The sequence below is a fragment of the Drosophila nasuta genome, chromosome 3 (genome assembly GCF_023558535.2).
Source record: "Drosophila nasuta strain 15112-1781.00 chromosome 3, ASM2355853v1, whole genome shotgun sequence".
Lineage (NCBI taxonomy): Eukaryota > Metazoa > Arthropoda > Insecta > Diptera > Drosophilidae > Drosophila > Drosophila nasuta.
Genome location: NC_083457.1, coordinates 8,873,558 through 8,889,699, shown reverse-complemented (window position 1 = coordinate 8,889,699; position 16,142 = coordinate 8,873,558). Strand labels below are relative to the sequence as shown.

The following is a 16,142-nucleotide window of genomic DNA, read 5'->3' as shown; positions in this document are numbered from 1 at the left end:
AATACCAGGCGAACATAAATCATCAGTAGGCAGAAATATAGCAAGTGTAATTAGTAGCGCCATCTATCGTCAGTAATGAAGCACCCTCAAAGTATGCGACTGAATAATTACAACAACTACTACTAAACTGGTTTTCAAAGCAATCGCTTGCTGCTGATTTATTTTCGCCAATTTTAAAGCTAGAGTTTCGAATTTTGGTAATATATACAATAATTACTATAGTGGTTATGATTCTTGAAAATTTGGTTATGGTATGGGCAAAAACGCCTACTTACTAGGGCTCTTAGTTGCTTTGGCCGACAATCGGGTACAAGTGCCGTCTATGGTATACTTTGAATGGTGTACTATATCGATATATCAAACATACCATTTGGTATATTTGTAGTATTTTCGGTATATTTTGAAAATAATACCGCAATATTTTGCCTTTATTAAAAATAGGTAGCGGGTATCTCACAGTCAAGCACACTCGACTGCAACTTTCTTACTTGTTTTATATGAAGAAATAATATGCTCATAGTTTTTATATAATTTGAACAACTATTTAATTATATATAATACCCGTACTTTGTGAATGGACCACCGGAGCATGTGTCCGCCCCAAGAAACGTAAGGTTTCTCAAATTTCGGACCATAAATTTTGCACTTAACAGATAGAATGCCAAAAAGCTCTGTTTCGATCAATATAAGAAATAGTACGTATAACAAGTAAGAAAGCTACAGTCGAGTGTGCTCGACTGTGAGTTACCCGCTACCAAAATATTGTGGTATTTTTCAAAATATCGAATCTGTATAAGTTTCCTGCAATAATTCCACGATAATTAATTGATTGAATAAATCACTTTAACAATAAATTTATTTATTTTCGCGCTAGCGCAACTATTTTTTGCTTTTCAATTTAATTTTTTGTTTATAAATTGCTCAACTATTGAATAAACCTAACGTCAAGACATAAATCAGTTAATTTGAATAGTTCAATTTAAATTTTCAATGCTTGTGACGCGTGCGCTGGCTTCGCTTTGAGTTATGCTTCGAGCTGTCGCTGCGAGATGGCGCCACGGGGCAACTTTTCTGTTTTTGCTGCAGCAGCTCCTCATCTACATCGATACCCCGACCTTGTTGTTGCTGCAGCTCTTGTAATTTGCGTTGACAGCAACAATTGCGCAGTTCACTCATGAAGAACTGTAAACTCAAATTGAATTTTCTCAAATTTTTCTCATCTATGGCGCTGCGTGGCTTGCAGCTTTCGATGGCCAGCTGAGCATGTAAAATGCATTCACTGGCAGAGCCCAGAGTCTCTTTGAGTATGCAGATCTGTTGCTTCTTCTTCTGTTGCATATGTTGAAATCGTGTCCATAGTGCTTCCAGTCTCCTTTCCTCATTTCGTTGATCATTCACTACAGCATCATATTTGCAACGCAGCTCTTCTAAATCGCATTTCAGTAACGTCATAGCTTTGTCCTTCTTGGCCAGCAGACGATGGATTTGTCGGTGGGAAGCAGAGAGTTCATCGTAGCTGCAAGATATCAAGTGAAATTAAATAAATTAAGATAAATCCTATCTGAAAACACCATAATTTTGGTATAGAATTTGAATTAAAAGAGTCTAACTAACAGTAGACTTCACTGTGTACTTAAAATTAGTAAAGAGCAATTTCAGCTTTATAATTAATGTGTAAATGTCCTTTGGTGCTTGAACAACATTGAAAATAGAGTATTGTCTTATAATTTAGGAAAACTAATATTTAAAAGCTATAATTGAAAGGGTCTAACGAAGTCTACTGTGCACTTCACTTACAGTTGCAGCATGAGTCCTATTAAAATTAGTTGAGTCTAATTTCGGATGCATAATTTATGAGCTCTAACCTATTTAAAATTAATTCTGAGTCTGAAATTGTCATGTAAAGTCATGTATCATGTATCTAAACCGTTGCTGCTTGAAAAATATTTAAGATAGTAGATTATCTTATTATTAATGAACACTAAGCTTAATATAACTAAGATCTAATAACTATTATCTAAAGGGTCTAACGCAGTTTAATGTGCACTCTACCCACCGTTGCTGCATAAGCAATGGACTGATCGATTCAAAGAGATTTCCCTTGGAATGCAGTACCAAGGCATTCAATCCCTCCGCTTCCGGCTCACTATCGCTGCAGGAATCGGTGTCTGCGTGGTGTAGCAATTGCACCAAACGTTCATTTCGATCTTTTTCCGTATCCAGTGAGAAGTTGAGCTCATGCACTCTCTCCGTTTGACGCTCCAAAGCCATGCGCAGCTTGAATTCTAGTTGCTGATCCTCGTAGAGCGTGTGCTCGAGTTCACAGACTTTTTGCAGGATTTGCGATACCGTCTGATTAAATGGCTGTTGTCGATGACTGCATTCATCGGATGATGGTGCAATAAGTCTTAAATTATTGTCACAACTTTTGGAGAGCTCAGTCTTTCGACTCGATGACGTCGATGCGGCTTCGTTTGCTTGGGATGGTGTCTCCAGTTGCTTTTTGGAGCCCACACCAAATCTCAGACTGTTGCTCAGGGATCTGGCAAGCGCGCCCAAGTTCATCCTTGGTCCTGTCAAGTGTTCAACGATGGTCGTGTTTGTTGTGTGTGAAAAGTTTCTTCGCTTTGTTTGTTTGTTTGTTTCCTTGTTTGTTTGTCGTGTTGTGTGCTGTCAGCTTTGACTGCGTCGCCTCCTGCCACATCTGTTTTGTGTTTGCAGTTTTCTCTGTTTTCTGTGTGTCTCTCAGTCTTCTGTTTGCATTCCTCAGCAGCACTCTCCATATGGTTAGCCAACTTTTTAAATTGGTTTCAGTTTTTCACACCTTTGCCCAACAGTTTCTTTGCCACTCAATCAAAGTTTTCCCCAATGCGACTTTCGCATGTTTTCGGCCTCCTCGCAACTCATCGTCGCATCGTCTTCTCTTCTGCTGCGCTTGTTAGTCGTGCGTAAAGTGCCATTAGCAAAGGGTCTCTACACTTATTGCATTTTTATGTCTTCAACTTTTTCGTGCGCCTTAGAGTGTATCCCTGATTGGTGTGGCAAAGGCATGAGTGCAGCACTGATTGAGTCAAAGATAGAGTGTCGAAATAATCAGATAAGATATATCGTTCCAAGGGTGTTATCAACGGAATTCATGAGATATGTTAGTAGGAGGAATTTACAGACAAGTGTATCGATTAGAGGTATTTCTTACAAAGCCTTCAAAAATATATCGCAAAGAATGTGAAACTATTAATTAAAATTTCTGCATTAAAAGGGTAAAGGTATTTTATTACGTAAACAATCATGTCTTCATCTTTATTTTATTTTATTTATAAATAAGAGAAAAGCTATATAATTGTTGTTCAAAAATTTAATAGAGTATTTATTCGTGTAGCTGTTACAAAGGTAACTTACTAAATAAGCTACTATAAATTATAAAATATAAATATAAAATAATACTTTTAAACATATTTTAATAGAAGTGAGTTAAGTTTATATACCTTTTAGTTGATATTTTTAATACCGAAACGGAATTGGAGAAGTGAATTTTTACCTTTGACTCTATTATTCATTAGCCTTGTGAATCTTTTTGAATGAACTTAAGCAGAAAACAACATAGAAAATAATTTTTTTGGTTAGATATTATAGTATCTAAATTTGCTACAAAATAAACGTATTATGTGCAAACTTTTCAGCTTCGTTTAAAATTTATTAAAATATTTATTTTACAATTAATAAAGAATTTATTAGATATTGCACTATCTACATTCACTACAAATAATATTATGTTACGGCTTCTAATTAATTTGTGTTTGTTATCAAATTCATTAAAGATATAAATATTAAAACAATGCCCCACCAAGTGCTTATCTGCTTATCAATATTAGCGAGTTCCGTTCGAGCTTTTGTTGCCATAGTTGGCGTCTACCTCAATAGGTATGTAGCAATGTATCAATAAGTGAATTGCACTTTCAATTAACAACTCTTATCTGTATTAAGAGCTAAAGTGCCTGGTATAAAATAAAGATAGTGTTTTGCCAAGTGCAATAGGGGAATCTATGATTTATAGCCCCCAAAAAACCCTAATCAATTTGATTGTACGCTGTAGCGTATTCATAAAGTTTAACAAGCTCAACCAGGAAATAAAAGACATATCTAAAGTGCGCTCTCTCTCGCTCTCTCTCTCTCTCTCCCACGGTGACCAATTGATAATCTACACCAAACCAGCTGCAGCAGCTTTTGGAACAGCTGAGAACGAGCAAGTTTCATTCGGCTGCGAAGCTTTGACGGCGTTGGGCTGACAGTTTGTCTCGCTCTGTGTAAAATCGTAAGCTCAATTGCTACACTTGCAGTTAATAAATATAAATCAAAGTTGTTATTGTTGCTGTGCAGCGTTGCGTTGTTGCTTTCTGTTGTGCTGTGTGTGATTGTGAGACGATGTCACGCCTAATTGCCGGCGCCCGAGGCCTGTTCAAGCGCCATCCCTTTGTGACCAACAGCGCCATCTATGGCAGCCTCTATGTGGGTGCGGAGTTCTCACAGCAATATGTCTCCAAGCGCTGGCTGGCGGTGAGTAGTGAAGCAGTTTGTGTCAGTTTATCTCATGGCTTTCACTTGGGGGCGGAGATGTGAGAGAACATTGTAATTAGATTTATGTGTCTTGCAGACGCCAGAGCAGCGTGAGGATATCGATTATACAACAGTTGGACGATATGCGGTAATGGGCACCGCCATCTATGCCCCAACACTCTACGCTTGGTACACACATAAAACATATATACTTAATTGATACATATCTACACACACTTACACACGTACTTACCTCTTGCACACACACACACACACTCAAAAACTCAATTTTTCATTCAATTTGTAAATGTCGCATGTTTTCGTTTTTGTTTTGTTGCCTCTTTTCGTTTGGGTTTCTTTATCAATTTGTTTACCATTTGCCAAAAGCTGCTCAGCACGTGTCCGTCACTTAAGAGCACGCTTATGCTCGCTCTCTTAGCACACAAATCACACACATTACGCTCTCTCTCTCTCTTTCTCTCTTTAGCAGCACCGGCATTTAAGCATAAGAGAGCTTTTAAGCTCGAACCAAGCACGCTACGCACCATGAAATGAGGCATATGTGCACGTTAACTTATCAGATATGTAAGTGTCGGATAAACGCAACAGAAAAAGCAAAAGCAAAAGCACTCTAAACACAGCACACAACAGTCGATAACAAATGCTATAATGCTACACAGTAATCGAGAATGATAACGGCGAATATGTAGAATACAAAGTTACACTAATCTTTACTCTATGCACTCTTTGCACAACTCACAAAAGCTTCATGTGTCTGCTTCTCATCCCATTCTAATTGTTGCACTTTCTATGAGTTCTTCTTTTAATTAATCTTTGTTATTTCTTCAATCTCAGGTATAAGTGGCTAGATGGAACTTTTCCGGGTACACTCAAGAAGACTATTGTCAAAAAGCTGCTGTTGGATCAGTTTATATTGACACCTTACTGCCTTACTTTATTCTACACGGGTAAGAATGCAAAAATACTTATTAGGATATTTTAAAAAGATATTCAAAATAGGTATTTATTTAATATTTATTTTAAACAAAAATTAAACACAATAAATGGATTTATTTTATTCTCCACGATGTTTTTAATATTTTAAAAATGTTGTTGTCTATGAAAAGAAAAATATAATACAAAGATACAATAATGTATTACAAATTAAATAATAGAATTAATTCAAAAAGTTAATAAAAAATATATGGTTAGGTACATTTTTATTTGAATTAATTTTAATTAATTAAGATTAAAAGCAATAATTAATTCTTACGCTTGATAGTATATATCAGTTAAGTTTTCCTAAAACTTAAAAAATACAAATAAAAAAGAAACTTACTGATATATTATATATGTAAGTATCATGGAAGTATAAACATATATTTTTATTTAAGTCCATTTAAAAAAAGTAAAAATTTTGCAGTAAACCTTAGTCTAATTTATTGATCCTTATTTTAAAATTTGCATAACATTCTCCAATAATGAAAACTCTCTTTCTCTGCATGGCAGGCATGTCGCTCATGGAAGGCTCTGATGACATTTTTCAAGAACTGCGTGAAAAATTTATGCCCACTTTCCAGCGTTCTTGTGTCTTCTGGCTGCCGGCACAAGCCTTGAACTTTTTGTTTATAGCGCCACGTTTTCGTATTATCTATATGGGATTCTGTGGCATGATCTGGGTCAACATATTGTGCTGGATAAAGCGACAGAGTCTGAGCACAGAGACAACCACTGAAACTGCAACAATGACAACTCAAACAACCAACACAACAACAACAACAACAACGGCAATCAGTAATGTCAAGGCGTGATTAAATTAGGTAGTAGCTTAACACATACATGCATATGTATATTTGATATAGTGCAAAGAAGCTTTTCGCCAAATAAATACATTTCAGATACTGGATATAAGCAAGCAAGCTAGCATACACAGCCAAACATACGAATGTGTGTATAATTTAACCTGGGCACAAAATACGGGGCAACACAGTGCGTATGATTGATGTTGTTATAAAAGGAAACCCATCAATTACTACTTATATATGCTGTCTGTGTCTGTGTCTGAATGTGTGTCTGTGTGTGAGTGCGATTGCGATTGCGATTGTGTGTGGGTCTATGCGTGTGTGTGTGTGAGTCACTTTGTGTGCTGCGTGAGTAAACGTGTTTAATTGTGTGCGTGTGTGCGTAAATGTTTCATCAATATTTGGTCCACAAACAACAACATCAACTCTGAGAGATGGCAACTATTGTACTATAATATATGGTAAGTTAGCCAGAAAAATGGCCTAATGTGTTTAGCTTTTAGAGATGAGGCAAACACAACTATCGAGAAGATTAGTTCAACTTGGTGTTATGATTAAAAAAATTGAAGTAGCTATAATTTAACAATTTCCAGTTCAAATTTATATTTGGTATACAGAATTACTTTAGATGACTTCTATCAAGAAATATCTTTCAAAAATAAAAAATCATTTTTATGAACAGATTTTTTATATCGTGTAAGTTTTATATAATTTCACATTAAAATTAAATTTTATAATAACTTAAAGTTCGAATCTGGTATACAAAATTTCATTAAACAGATTATTCACAAAAAAGTAAATTAATTTTGATCTAAGAATATTCAAATTATTATTATTAAAATTAAACACAATTAATCAACTTTTTTGCTTTCATCAAAACTTCTCCCATTAGAATTTTCTTCTAAGATTCGTGTTTTATATTTTGTTTAATATGCTTTTCATTTACATAAATGTTGTTTTTATTTTCTTTCGATTTCTCAGCTGTTCATCTCTAGCTTTTGGTTGTAAAACTTCTTCAGCTTCTTGACTTTTCGCTTTCGATAGTCGAAGTTATGTTCATCTCTATAAGTAGAGGAATTTCAGCTCCCCTTGCTGTGTTAAACTAATTAGACATTGCGTGTTTATGCCTGCCTTACTCTCCTTCCCGCTCTTGTTCTACCTCTCTCTTTCTCTGCTTTTAGTTATGTGTCCATGTGCGTCTGTTTAACTTATTGCTGTCTATTTAAATTGCAATTTGTCAATATGCGTATGTGTTTGTGTGCCGCTGTTTTACCGCACGCCCACCAAACCACATTGCGTCTCCCCTTATCGCTGTCTCTTTCTCAGCCCGTTGCGCTGTCTTTGTCGAGGGAAGGCATACAATTAAACTTCTTGTACAGTCATTAACAGCACATAACTTGGACCAGTCTGTTCTTAGACCTAAACTTGGCAGACGTAGCGCCCACTTCCATTTTGCTGCCTCCCCTTTTTCTAGGCTTTGGTCTCTCTCTCTCTCTTCCCGGACACAAACACAAAAACAACAGCAGGCGGAGGTTGGGGGATAAAGTCTAAGCAGTTGCGGCTGCCCGGCTCCTTTTTGCAAGCTCCCCCCTTGCCCCATTCCCCGGACTGTCTTCTCTATGCTCAAGCCCGCTCCCTGTGCGACTTTGACGTAGAAAACGTTCGCTGGTACTTTTTATTTACATCCGCTTGTTTGTTCAAAGCGGAAAATTAATTCCATCTTGGCTTGTTTCCGTTTATCTTGAAAAAGTATTTCGTCGTCGTCGTCGCTCGCTTTCTTTCCCTTCCCTCCTCCCAGCCACTGTTTCGCTTTGTGTTGCCTGCTTTACTTTTATTTTCGACAGGCTTTCGCTCTGAACTGCGAGAACTACAAAACCTGCTGACCAGCTGAAATTGCCTTTTTTTTGCTTTTCTATTTTTCTTCATTTTTATTTTTTTGGTTTTTTCGTCTTCTTTTTTTTGTGGCCGCTATTTATGTACTTCCATAGTCTTGCGGGCTCGTTTTGGCCACTTTTCAGTTGGGCGTCTAGCATAGAATTGGGGTATTATAATATTTTTGTCAACTTTATCACATGGCTTAAGAGGTATTAGACTTCCTGTGTTTGCATAGGCCGATAATTATTCTTAATTTTACGAGAATATATTATTCAAATTTTATGTGATTTAAAAAAGAATTTAATAATACGCCGCAGACTAATTGATGAACATGTTTTAGAAATTATTGAGCTTTGTTTGCTTATAGAAATGTCCAAAAGTATGAAATGTTGTTAAGAATGTAAAATTTGTAAACGAATTACAAATTAAAATGATTTAAGTAGTATTTTGCTTTGATCTATTTTTTTTTATCTGAGAAATATAATAAATGCACATACTAATACAAAAATATATAATAAAATAAAGTAATAAAATAACACAACTTATCTCAACTGAATATAACTTATTGACAAACATAATACACAAACACAATTAAATAATAGAAAAATAAATAATAAAATAAAATAATGAAGTAATACAACTTTTCCCAACTGAATTGTATTTTTATATTATTTATTGCTCAATAATTATTGAATTTAAATTGTTCAAGATGAATACTAAACAATTTTTGAAATAAAGTAGTTTTGTTAAACCAATTTAAGTGAATATTATTGATTATTATTAGTATTTTGCATTCGGTAACCGTTATAAATCAGTTTTGTTTTGTGAATAACACTCAATGCAGTTGAAAAGTAAATGCACATTAAAATTTATTTAGAAGCAAAGCGTGCCCCTAAAAGTATGCAATGTTTTATATGACGATTTTATGGATATTATATTATAAGCTTATTACTACACATTTTTAAAATCAAATATATATTACTCATTTCTCAATAAATTGTACATTAATATTCATTGCACTTGAAAAAAGAATAAGCATTTAAACTTATATGGAAGCCAATTTTGCCCCTACAAGTATGCAATGTTTTTTTTATTACGCTTTTGCGGAAAATTGTGTAAGTTTTGTGCGCTTATTACAACACTTTATTAAAGTTAAATATAATATATATTTATTTCTCACATTCATAGCCAATTAATTGTCAGCAGTTGCCCGCAAGGGCATTGCAAAGTCAACTTTCCAAACTTTGGTATTTAAATGCTTAAATTACTTTTATTTATTTTTTTTTCTTTTCGCCTGCTATTTTCATATTATTTTTGCGCTGTTTGCCACTGTGCCGCAAACGAGACGAGACACAATGCTATTGTGTCTGGGGCGCGAAACTACTGACCTCTGACCCCAAGTCATGCCCTTGCAGCCCCCTTCGACTCCCGCTCCGTTCGCCCGCACGTATATTAAATTAAAAATTAATTTACAAAAATAAACAGAGTTATGCTGGAAAGGGCAGGCAAAAAGGAAACTGAAGAGCTGAAGAAAACCGTCGACCATAAGAAGCTAATACTTACTAATGCTGCTTCATTTGATTCAATTACCGGAAGCATTCAGCCAGCTGAGAACCTCACTTTTTGGAATCAAGCATCAGCGATAGCAAGAGACTTTGTTTATCTTGTGCCACGCGGCATGCTTCATGCGGCACGAAGCACGAGCAGAGCGAAGAACTTGTTGTAATTACCGAGACTAAGACAAATAGAAAATGGCGCAAAAACGAGAAATTAATCAGCGGAGCGACACCAAGGCGGCGGGGCGTGCTGATGGTGTGGGCGTGGCGATATCACGGATTTGATGGAACCGGACGTAATGTGAAGCGCTTGGTAAATATGCCCGGAGTGCCAACGTCGATGGCGACGACGATGGCGACTGTTGTCCAATGTTTGCGCAGTTTGATGGTCATGACGGTACTTTCACACGCGCGTTGCCGCATTATAATTTTAAACTACCCACTGGGAATCGTACAGGACATTGCTGACTCCAGTCCTCGCACCCCGCTCCCCTCTTCCCCACCTCTTCTTTAGTCATCGTATAACCATCCGCAACGCGGACACCCCGGTGCGGCACATTTGTTCGCCGGCATGTGAAAATTGATTGCTGTTGTTCATAGCTGCGGGATATGGCCAAAGTTTTTAAGTTCCTCACGCCGCGTCGCCTTTTCCCGCGCTCTTTCAGTTCCGTTCTTGTCCCCCTTGCTCACCATCTTTTCTTCTGGTGTTGCTATTGCTGTTGTTGTTGTTGTTTCGGCGCTGAAAAGCTGAAAACAATGCGCATTCCGCTGGCGGCTCTGCTGCGCCTTGAATGAACTTATTCTCTGTCGCTTTTTTTTTTATATTATTAAGAAAGTTTTATATATTTTTTTGTTGTTGTTACCACTGTGGAGGGGCTTGGAGTATATTTACATTTGGCAGTTGGCTGCGTTAAGCGGCTTGCGTTACCATGGAGGCTCCATCCAGTGGGCGTGGCACGGTCAAAAAACAGCAGAAAAAAAAACTTTGCTGCTGGTGCTGAAATTTTTAATACTCTGTTACCTTGCCATACAGACAATTTGATGCCATTGGGGAATACGCTTGGATATAGAACGAGAACGAGAACGAAGCGAAAACGCAAACGAGAGATTGAGGAGTTTTATAATTAAAGAAAGACGAGGCGAAAACAAAGGAATAACAACCAAATAAGAGCGGATAACAGTTGGCATGGCACCTATAAATGCATAAGACTCGCTCTCCACTACAGATAGCGAATAATGGCATGACATTTAGTGCTTCAGGGTCGTGCACAAGTGGCAATGACAACGACTCCAATATTCTGTTTTTAAAAGCGTTCTTTGCTTTGGCATATTAACCTACACATATTTTATGCTCGGCTGCCAATAAAACAATTTTAAGCGTCCCGCCAAGCTGCGCGATTAAAATGAATTTTTCAAGCGAAAGGCATTAAGAAAATACAATTCACTAAAAACAGCTCAGACATTGCCATAAATATGTTCGTGGAAAACCGTCTTGGTTCTTATTAGTTTGCCTACATCTTTTTATAATTAAACATTGTCCGACTTAATAGGATTGTCTTGCCAATTTTAGAAAATATATCAAATTAAGTAGTGACTTCTTCATCACTACAAGTTTAGAAAATACATAAATTCATGTAATAACTTCTATGCATTATATAAAATACCTAGGATATACGAAGTTATGCTTTCATTTCGATCATTTTGCAACATTAAATTAAACAAATAAAGATAGTATTCTAAAATCTACAATATCAAAGTACGAAATTATGAAATTTTTGAAAGGTTATCAATGGCAAATTAAATTACATTTCAATGTGAAATATTAATAAATAAACTTAGATCAAATACTTTATCTGTGAATATTAAGTATACGTTTAATGCATTAGTTTTATTAACACATTGCCTTATACATTCTCTTCATAATTGCAAGTGAAATACATAAAATTTCTGTATATACAAAAAATAGAATAAGTAAGACTAAATAATGTTCTTGTGAATAATATTAAGTAAACGTAATGAATTTTTTTCGCAACGTTTATCAAACATGCAAATAAAAGAAATGCAATTTGTGTATGCATTGAAATAACTCAGATTAAATAACGTTTTTGTGTCTAATATTAACTAAAAGATGAAATAACGGTGTAAGTAAATATCTTTATCAAATAATTGATTCATTTAATGTGCTTAATTTTATTACTAAATTATCTTATAAATTGTTTTTCAAAATCGCAAAACAAAACAATATTTCGGAAGTCGGTTTTGCTGTGAATAGAAAATACTCTGAGAAGGTCACAACAAGATGATATTATTTTTATGGCACGCACAGGACGCACACCTATTGACTCAAACACACACACACACATACGCACACACAGTGTCACACGTCCTTTGTGTTGTGTGTGTGTGGGTTAGAGTTGCGGGGTCGGCACTTTTGGGCTGATCTGCAGCAGCATAAAATGCCATCAAATTTTTGCACGCACACACACAAAAGTAAACACCTGCTGTCAACCCTATCAAAAAGCGCACGTAAATAAATAAAAAATAAAAATAATAATAATAAAAAAAGGTAGCCAAAGCGAAGCGTTTCCTCATTGTTGTTGTTGTTGTTGCTGCTGTTTGCTGCGGCTCTGTTGGTCTGGCAAGGAAGTTTGTCTCCTGTTTGACTTTTGCCTTTATGTGCATGCAAACGCATAATCAGGCGTAAGCAAAAGGCACCAAACACACACAGACGCACATACGCACGCACATCCTTCGCATATCCTGGCGCTGCTTACATTTAATTTCACCTTCAGCTTTTTTGTTGCTCTTGCTGTTGCTGTTGTTGGCGAGTTTCCCGCCAAGACGCCGACGACGTCGCTGTTGTCGTTACTTTTTTTGTTGTCGTCTGTGCATTTGACAGGAAAAATTAGTTGGCTACGAAAACTTTTGGCCTCGACCAAACGACACAACAGACGACCATTCTCTCGCTCTTTCTTCCTCTCTCTCTCTCTTACTATCTGTGTGTGCGTGCGGTGTGTGTGTGTGTAACCTTCTGGCAGTTGTAAAATGTTGTGCCGAAAAACCATAAACAGGTGTTGCTACCTGTGTTGTTGTTATACCCAGCCAACAACTTTCGGGTTCAAAGGGGTATAATAAAGTTGAGCCAAATGGATGTGTGTGCTTGTGTGTTTGTGTATGTGTGTGTGTGTGTGTGTCGCAACAAGGCATCCTTGATCCTATAATATGCTTTTTTTAATTTATTATTTTTTATGTCGGAAATTTATCTGTGCTCCGATTACCATATGAAATTGATACTTTCAAATGTGTTTTGCTGATTTGAACATATTGCAACACCAATTACATAATGATCTGGAATTGATTAATTGTACAGTTATTTTAGGCACTCTTTCTTTTAGATACTCTTTCTTTTCCTATTGCATTTATTATTAAGTTTATTACTAATTCATAATACTGGATTATTGAATATATGGTACATTTGTTTTATCATACTTTTGTAAGCATCTCACTAAAAAATTTTATGATTACAAAAAATGTTGGAGACTTTTTTTTTACACTTATTATAGAATTTAATTTAAAGTAATTTTTAAAATACAATTCTTCATTAATGTTTATTATCTTGAATGTGCTACTTCAAAATACAATTTGAAGTTAGCTTTAACTTGACTTTTATCATCTTTAACTGTGATGTTACATTTTCATGATGAGTACATTTTGTTTTTTTCGTTGTTTGCAAAGCTTTTTCACTTAATAAAAAAAAAACATAAATATACTAAAAAGTAATGTTTTCATATAGCAGTTATATTATAAATATAACAACTATTAATTTCTTTTATAATAGAGAAAAATGTCTTGACAACATGAGTTAGTTTAGTTTTAGGTTTTTAAATTATCTTTTTTGTCAAGGTATTTTTACAACATGAGAATGAAAATTTAGCTTAGTTGTAAGTTTTTAAATTTATGTTTTCTTGACTTCATTTCTCTGTTAAATAAGTTTACACAAGATTCTTTATAACTTTTAGCTTTCTAGATTAATTAATTTATATCCAGGGTGTCTTATAGCTGAACATTCTCAGCTGGATCGCAGTCATATGAAAGTGTTGCTGTCGCTGCATGTGGCCAGCAGCACAATATGTTGCATTATAACGTGTTTGGCCCCCATGCATGTCTGTTTTGTACATAATCCGCTAGCCAAAAGCCTTTTGCGCTGCTTTAATAGTATGCTTGCGGCTTTAGGGTCTGCAGACATTTTTGGTAACTGTTCGTTTCGTTTTGTTTCGTTTCGTTCGTTTGCACAAAAGTTATTAAACTTAATGCAGTTTAATTGACCTTTTCGCAAAAGTTTGCGACGCCTGCCGTTGGCAGCCATAGCAGCAGGCAGCCTTACATCCTTACATCCTGCGCGCTGACTGTTGTTCGGCATCCTGCCAGCAGGTACTGAAGTACACGACAAGGACGAGGACGGGGAAGGGAAAGGAAAGGGCAGGGAAGGATTCAAGTCAGCGAGGACCAACAACAATTTTCGTTAGCTGTGCACATTATTACTTTTAATTACGGCTTAAACTTATTGACTGGAAATTTTAATATGTTATTTATTTACAATTAACGCCGAAAAGTGCTTCGTGTACAACTAGGCGTATGATTTATGCGATTTGTTGCCGCACTGTAACTACATACTATTATTTCTCCCAGAGAAAGAGAGAGAGAGAGAAGTGACCCCTCCTCAACAAGAGGGTTGTCTGCATTTTGCAACAGTTGGCACTCGTAAATTGGAAAAGCGTTCGCCATTCACCTCGCCTCGCCTCGATGTTGTCCGCTTGTCAAATGTGGCATTGCTATTTGGATGGAAATGGCGATGGCGATGGCGATGGAAATAGAAATGAAAATGAAATTATTTATGGTGCTCATTTGATGCGACAGCTTTTTGGCCAACGTCTGGTTACGCAAAAAGGGTTTTAGCATTTTGGGGATCAAGGCAAAGAGAGAAGAAAGGAAGGTTTGTGGTGTGAACAACAGCTGTCGATAAATGCTTGGCGAATGCATTTAAACTGAATTTGGTTGGACAATGCTTGCAGATAAATAACTTGTCGCTTTCGATTAAACTCAATAGTTGTTGCTTAATATGAGTACTATAAAAAAAGGTTAAATTTATTTCTATTTATAATAACAGGCAACCCATTAAATATTCCTTTTTTCCATAGACAAATGAGTCTCAAAGCGACGCCGCGTTATTTTGCTTTTACCGAGTACTTAACTTAATTTTACACAGACATTGTGAGCATGAACATTACAGTTTTGAATAAGCGATGCTTAGCTTAAATGTTTCCACTGCAATCGTGAACTACAGCGATATCCTTTAGCTAGTTTTCCATTAGGAGCACAGTGCGTATACATAACATTTTCATGGCAACGCCAAGAAGCATGCTTTTAATTCTTCGTTTTTTTCTTTTTGCGTTGCAAAAGTCGCTTCCTCGCTTTTTTCCTGTCAACCAGCGCGCTGCACAACGCAAAGAACAGAATAGAACAGAACGAAACGGAACGGAGCGAAGCTGAACATTTTCTCTCTATTTTGCGCTCTATACATATTTTAATTTGTTAATTACTTAAGCTGCCGTTGCAGCAAGCGGCAGTAAATTCATAAACCAAATAGCTACAGCAGAGCAAAGTAATCAGCATATAGAGCGACCAAGCTACCCAAGACTGTGGCAGAGAGTCTCAGCAAAGACTGAGACAGAGAGAAGTAGAGAAAAGGAGAACGAACGAGATTCGAGACGATGCTGGAGCTGGAGCTGGAGCTGGAGACGCTTGCCATTAAGTAAAAAAAGTGTTGCCTACGTTCAGACGAGCCGATTCCCTCCCTGCTCTGTTGCCTTCTGCCTCCCGAAAGACATCAGAAACATATTAGCAGGCAAGTTAAGCAGCCAGCAACAAACTTGGATGCCACATACGCATCGACAAAGAACAGGCGCGCTTCACTTCACGTAAATGCGTCTTAAGTTATCGAACAGCAGTAATTTTTTATACCGAAATATATTCTTGAATGAATATTCTATTTTCAAAATTTAGCTTATATATAGATAACATATTATTTTTTATTTTAATAATAATGATTTGCTTCTTTTGCATTATCACGCTAAAATATTATTTTATATTTTGTATTTTTCATTTACTAACATTTTTACAAGAATATAAATTTTGTTAAAATAAAACAGAATTTTTTTACATAAATTTTCAAGTGAAGTACATCGTTTCTCAAAATCCCTAAGTTTTATTTTAAATTTTTCCTTTATGCAAAAATTAAGTTATATTCATTTCTGTATATATTTCATAATTTGGTTATGATCTAAAACATTAATTG

The 16,142-nt window shown here is 36.0% G+C and overlaps 2 protein-coding genes across 4 annotated transcripts; one reads left to right on the top strand and one right to left on the bottom strand.

The window, feature by feature from the left end:
• Positions 1-838: 838 nt before the first annotated feature.
• Positions 839-2,687, bottom strand: LOC132793077 (uncharacterized). The gene is made up of 2 exons (XM_060802735.1): positions 2,057-2,687; positions 839-1,516 (listed from the first exon to the last, which is right to left on the bottom strand). The coding sequence occupies exons 1-2, from the start codon at positions 2,563-2,565 to the stop codon at positions 988-990; spliced, it is 1,038 nt and encodes a 345-aa protein (XP_060658718.1). The 5' UTR covers positions 2,566-2,687; the 3' UTR covers positions 839-987.
• A 1,577-nt stretch (positions 2,688-4,264) lies between these two features.
• On the top strand, positions 4,265-6,508 carry LOC132789812 (mpv17-like protein). Of its 3 annotated transcripts, XM_060798088.1 has the most exons (5): positions 4,265-4,312; positions 4,378-4,554; positions 4,652-4,743; positions 5,410-5,522; positions 6,064-6,506. In XM_060798088.1, the coding sequence occupies exons 2-5, from the start codon at positions 4,423-4,425 to the stop codon at positions 6,363-6,365; spliced, it is 639 nt and encodes a 212-aa protein (XP_060654071.1). In that variant the 5' UTR covers positions 4,265-4,312; positions 4,378-4,422; the 3' UTR covers positions 6,366-6,506. The 3 variants fall into 3 exon arrangements, with proteins under 3 accessions (XP_060654071.1, XP_060654073.1, XP_060654072.1); XM_060798090.1 differs by lacking the exons at positions 4,265-4,312; positions 4,378-4,554 and adding an exon at positions 5,045-5,139 and having other exon boundaries at positions 6,064-6,508; XM_060798089.1 differs by lacking the exons at positions 4,265-4,312; positions 4,378-4,554 and adding an exon at positions 5,042-5,139 and having other exon boundaries at positions 6,064-6,508.
• Positions 6,509-16,142: the final 9,634 nt, after the last annotated feature.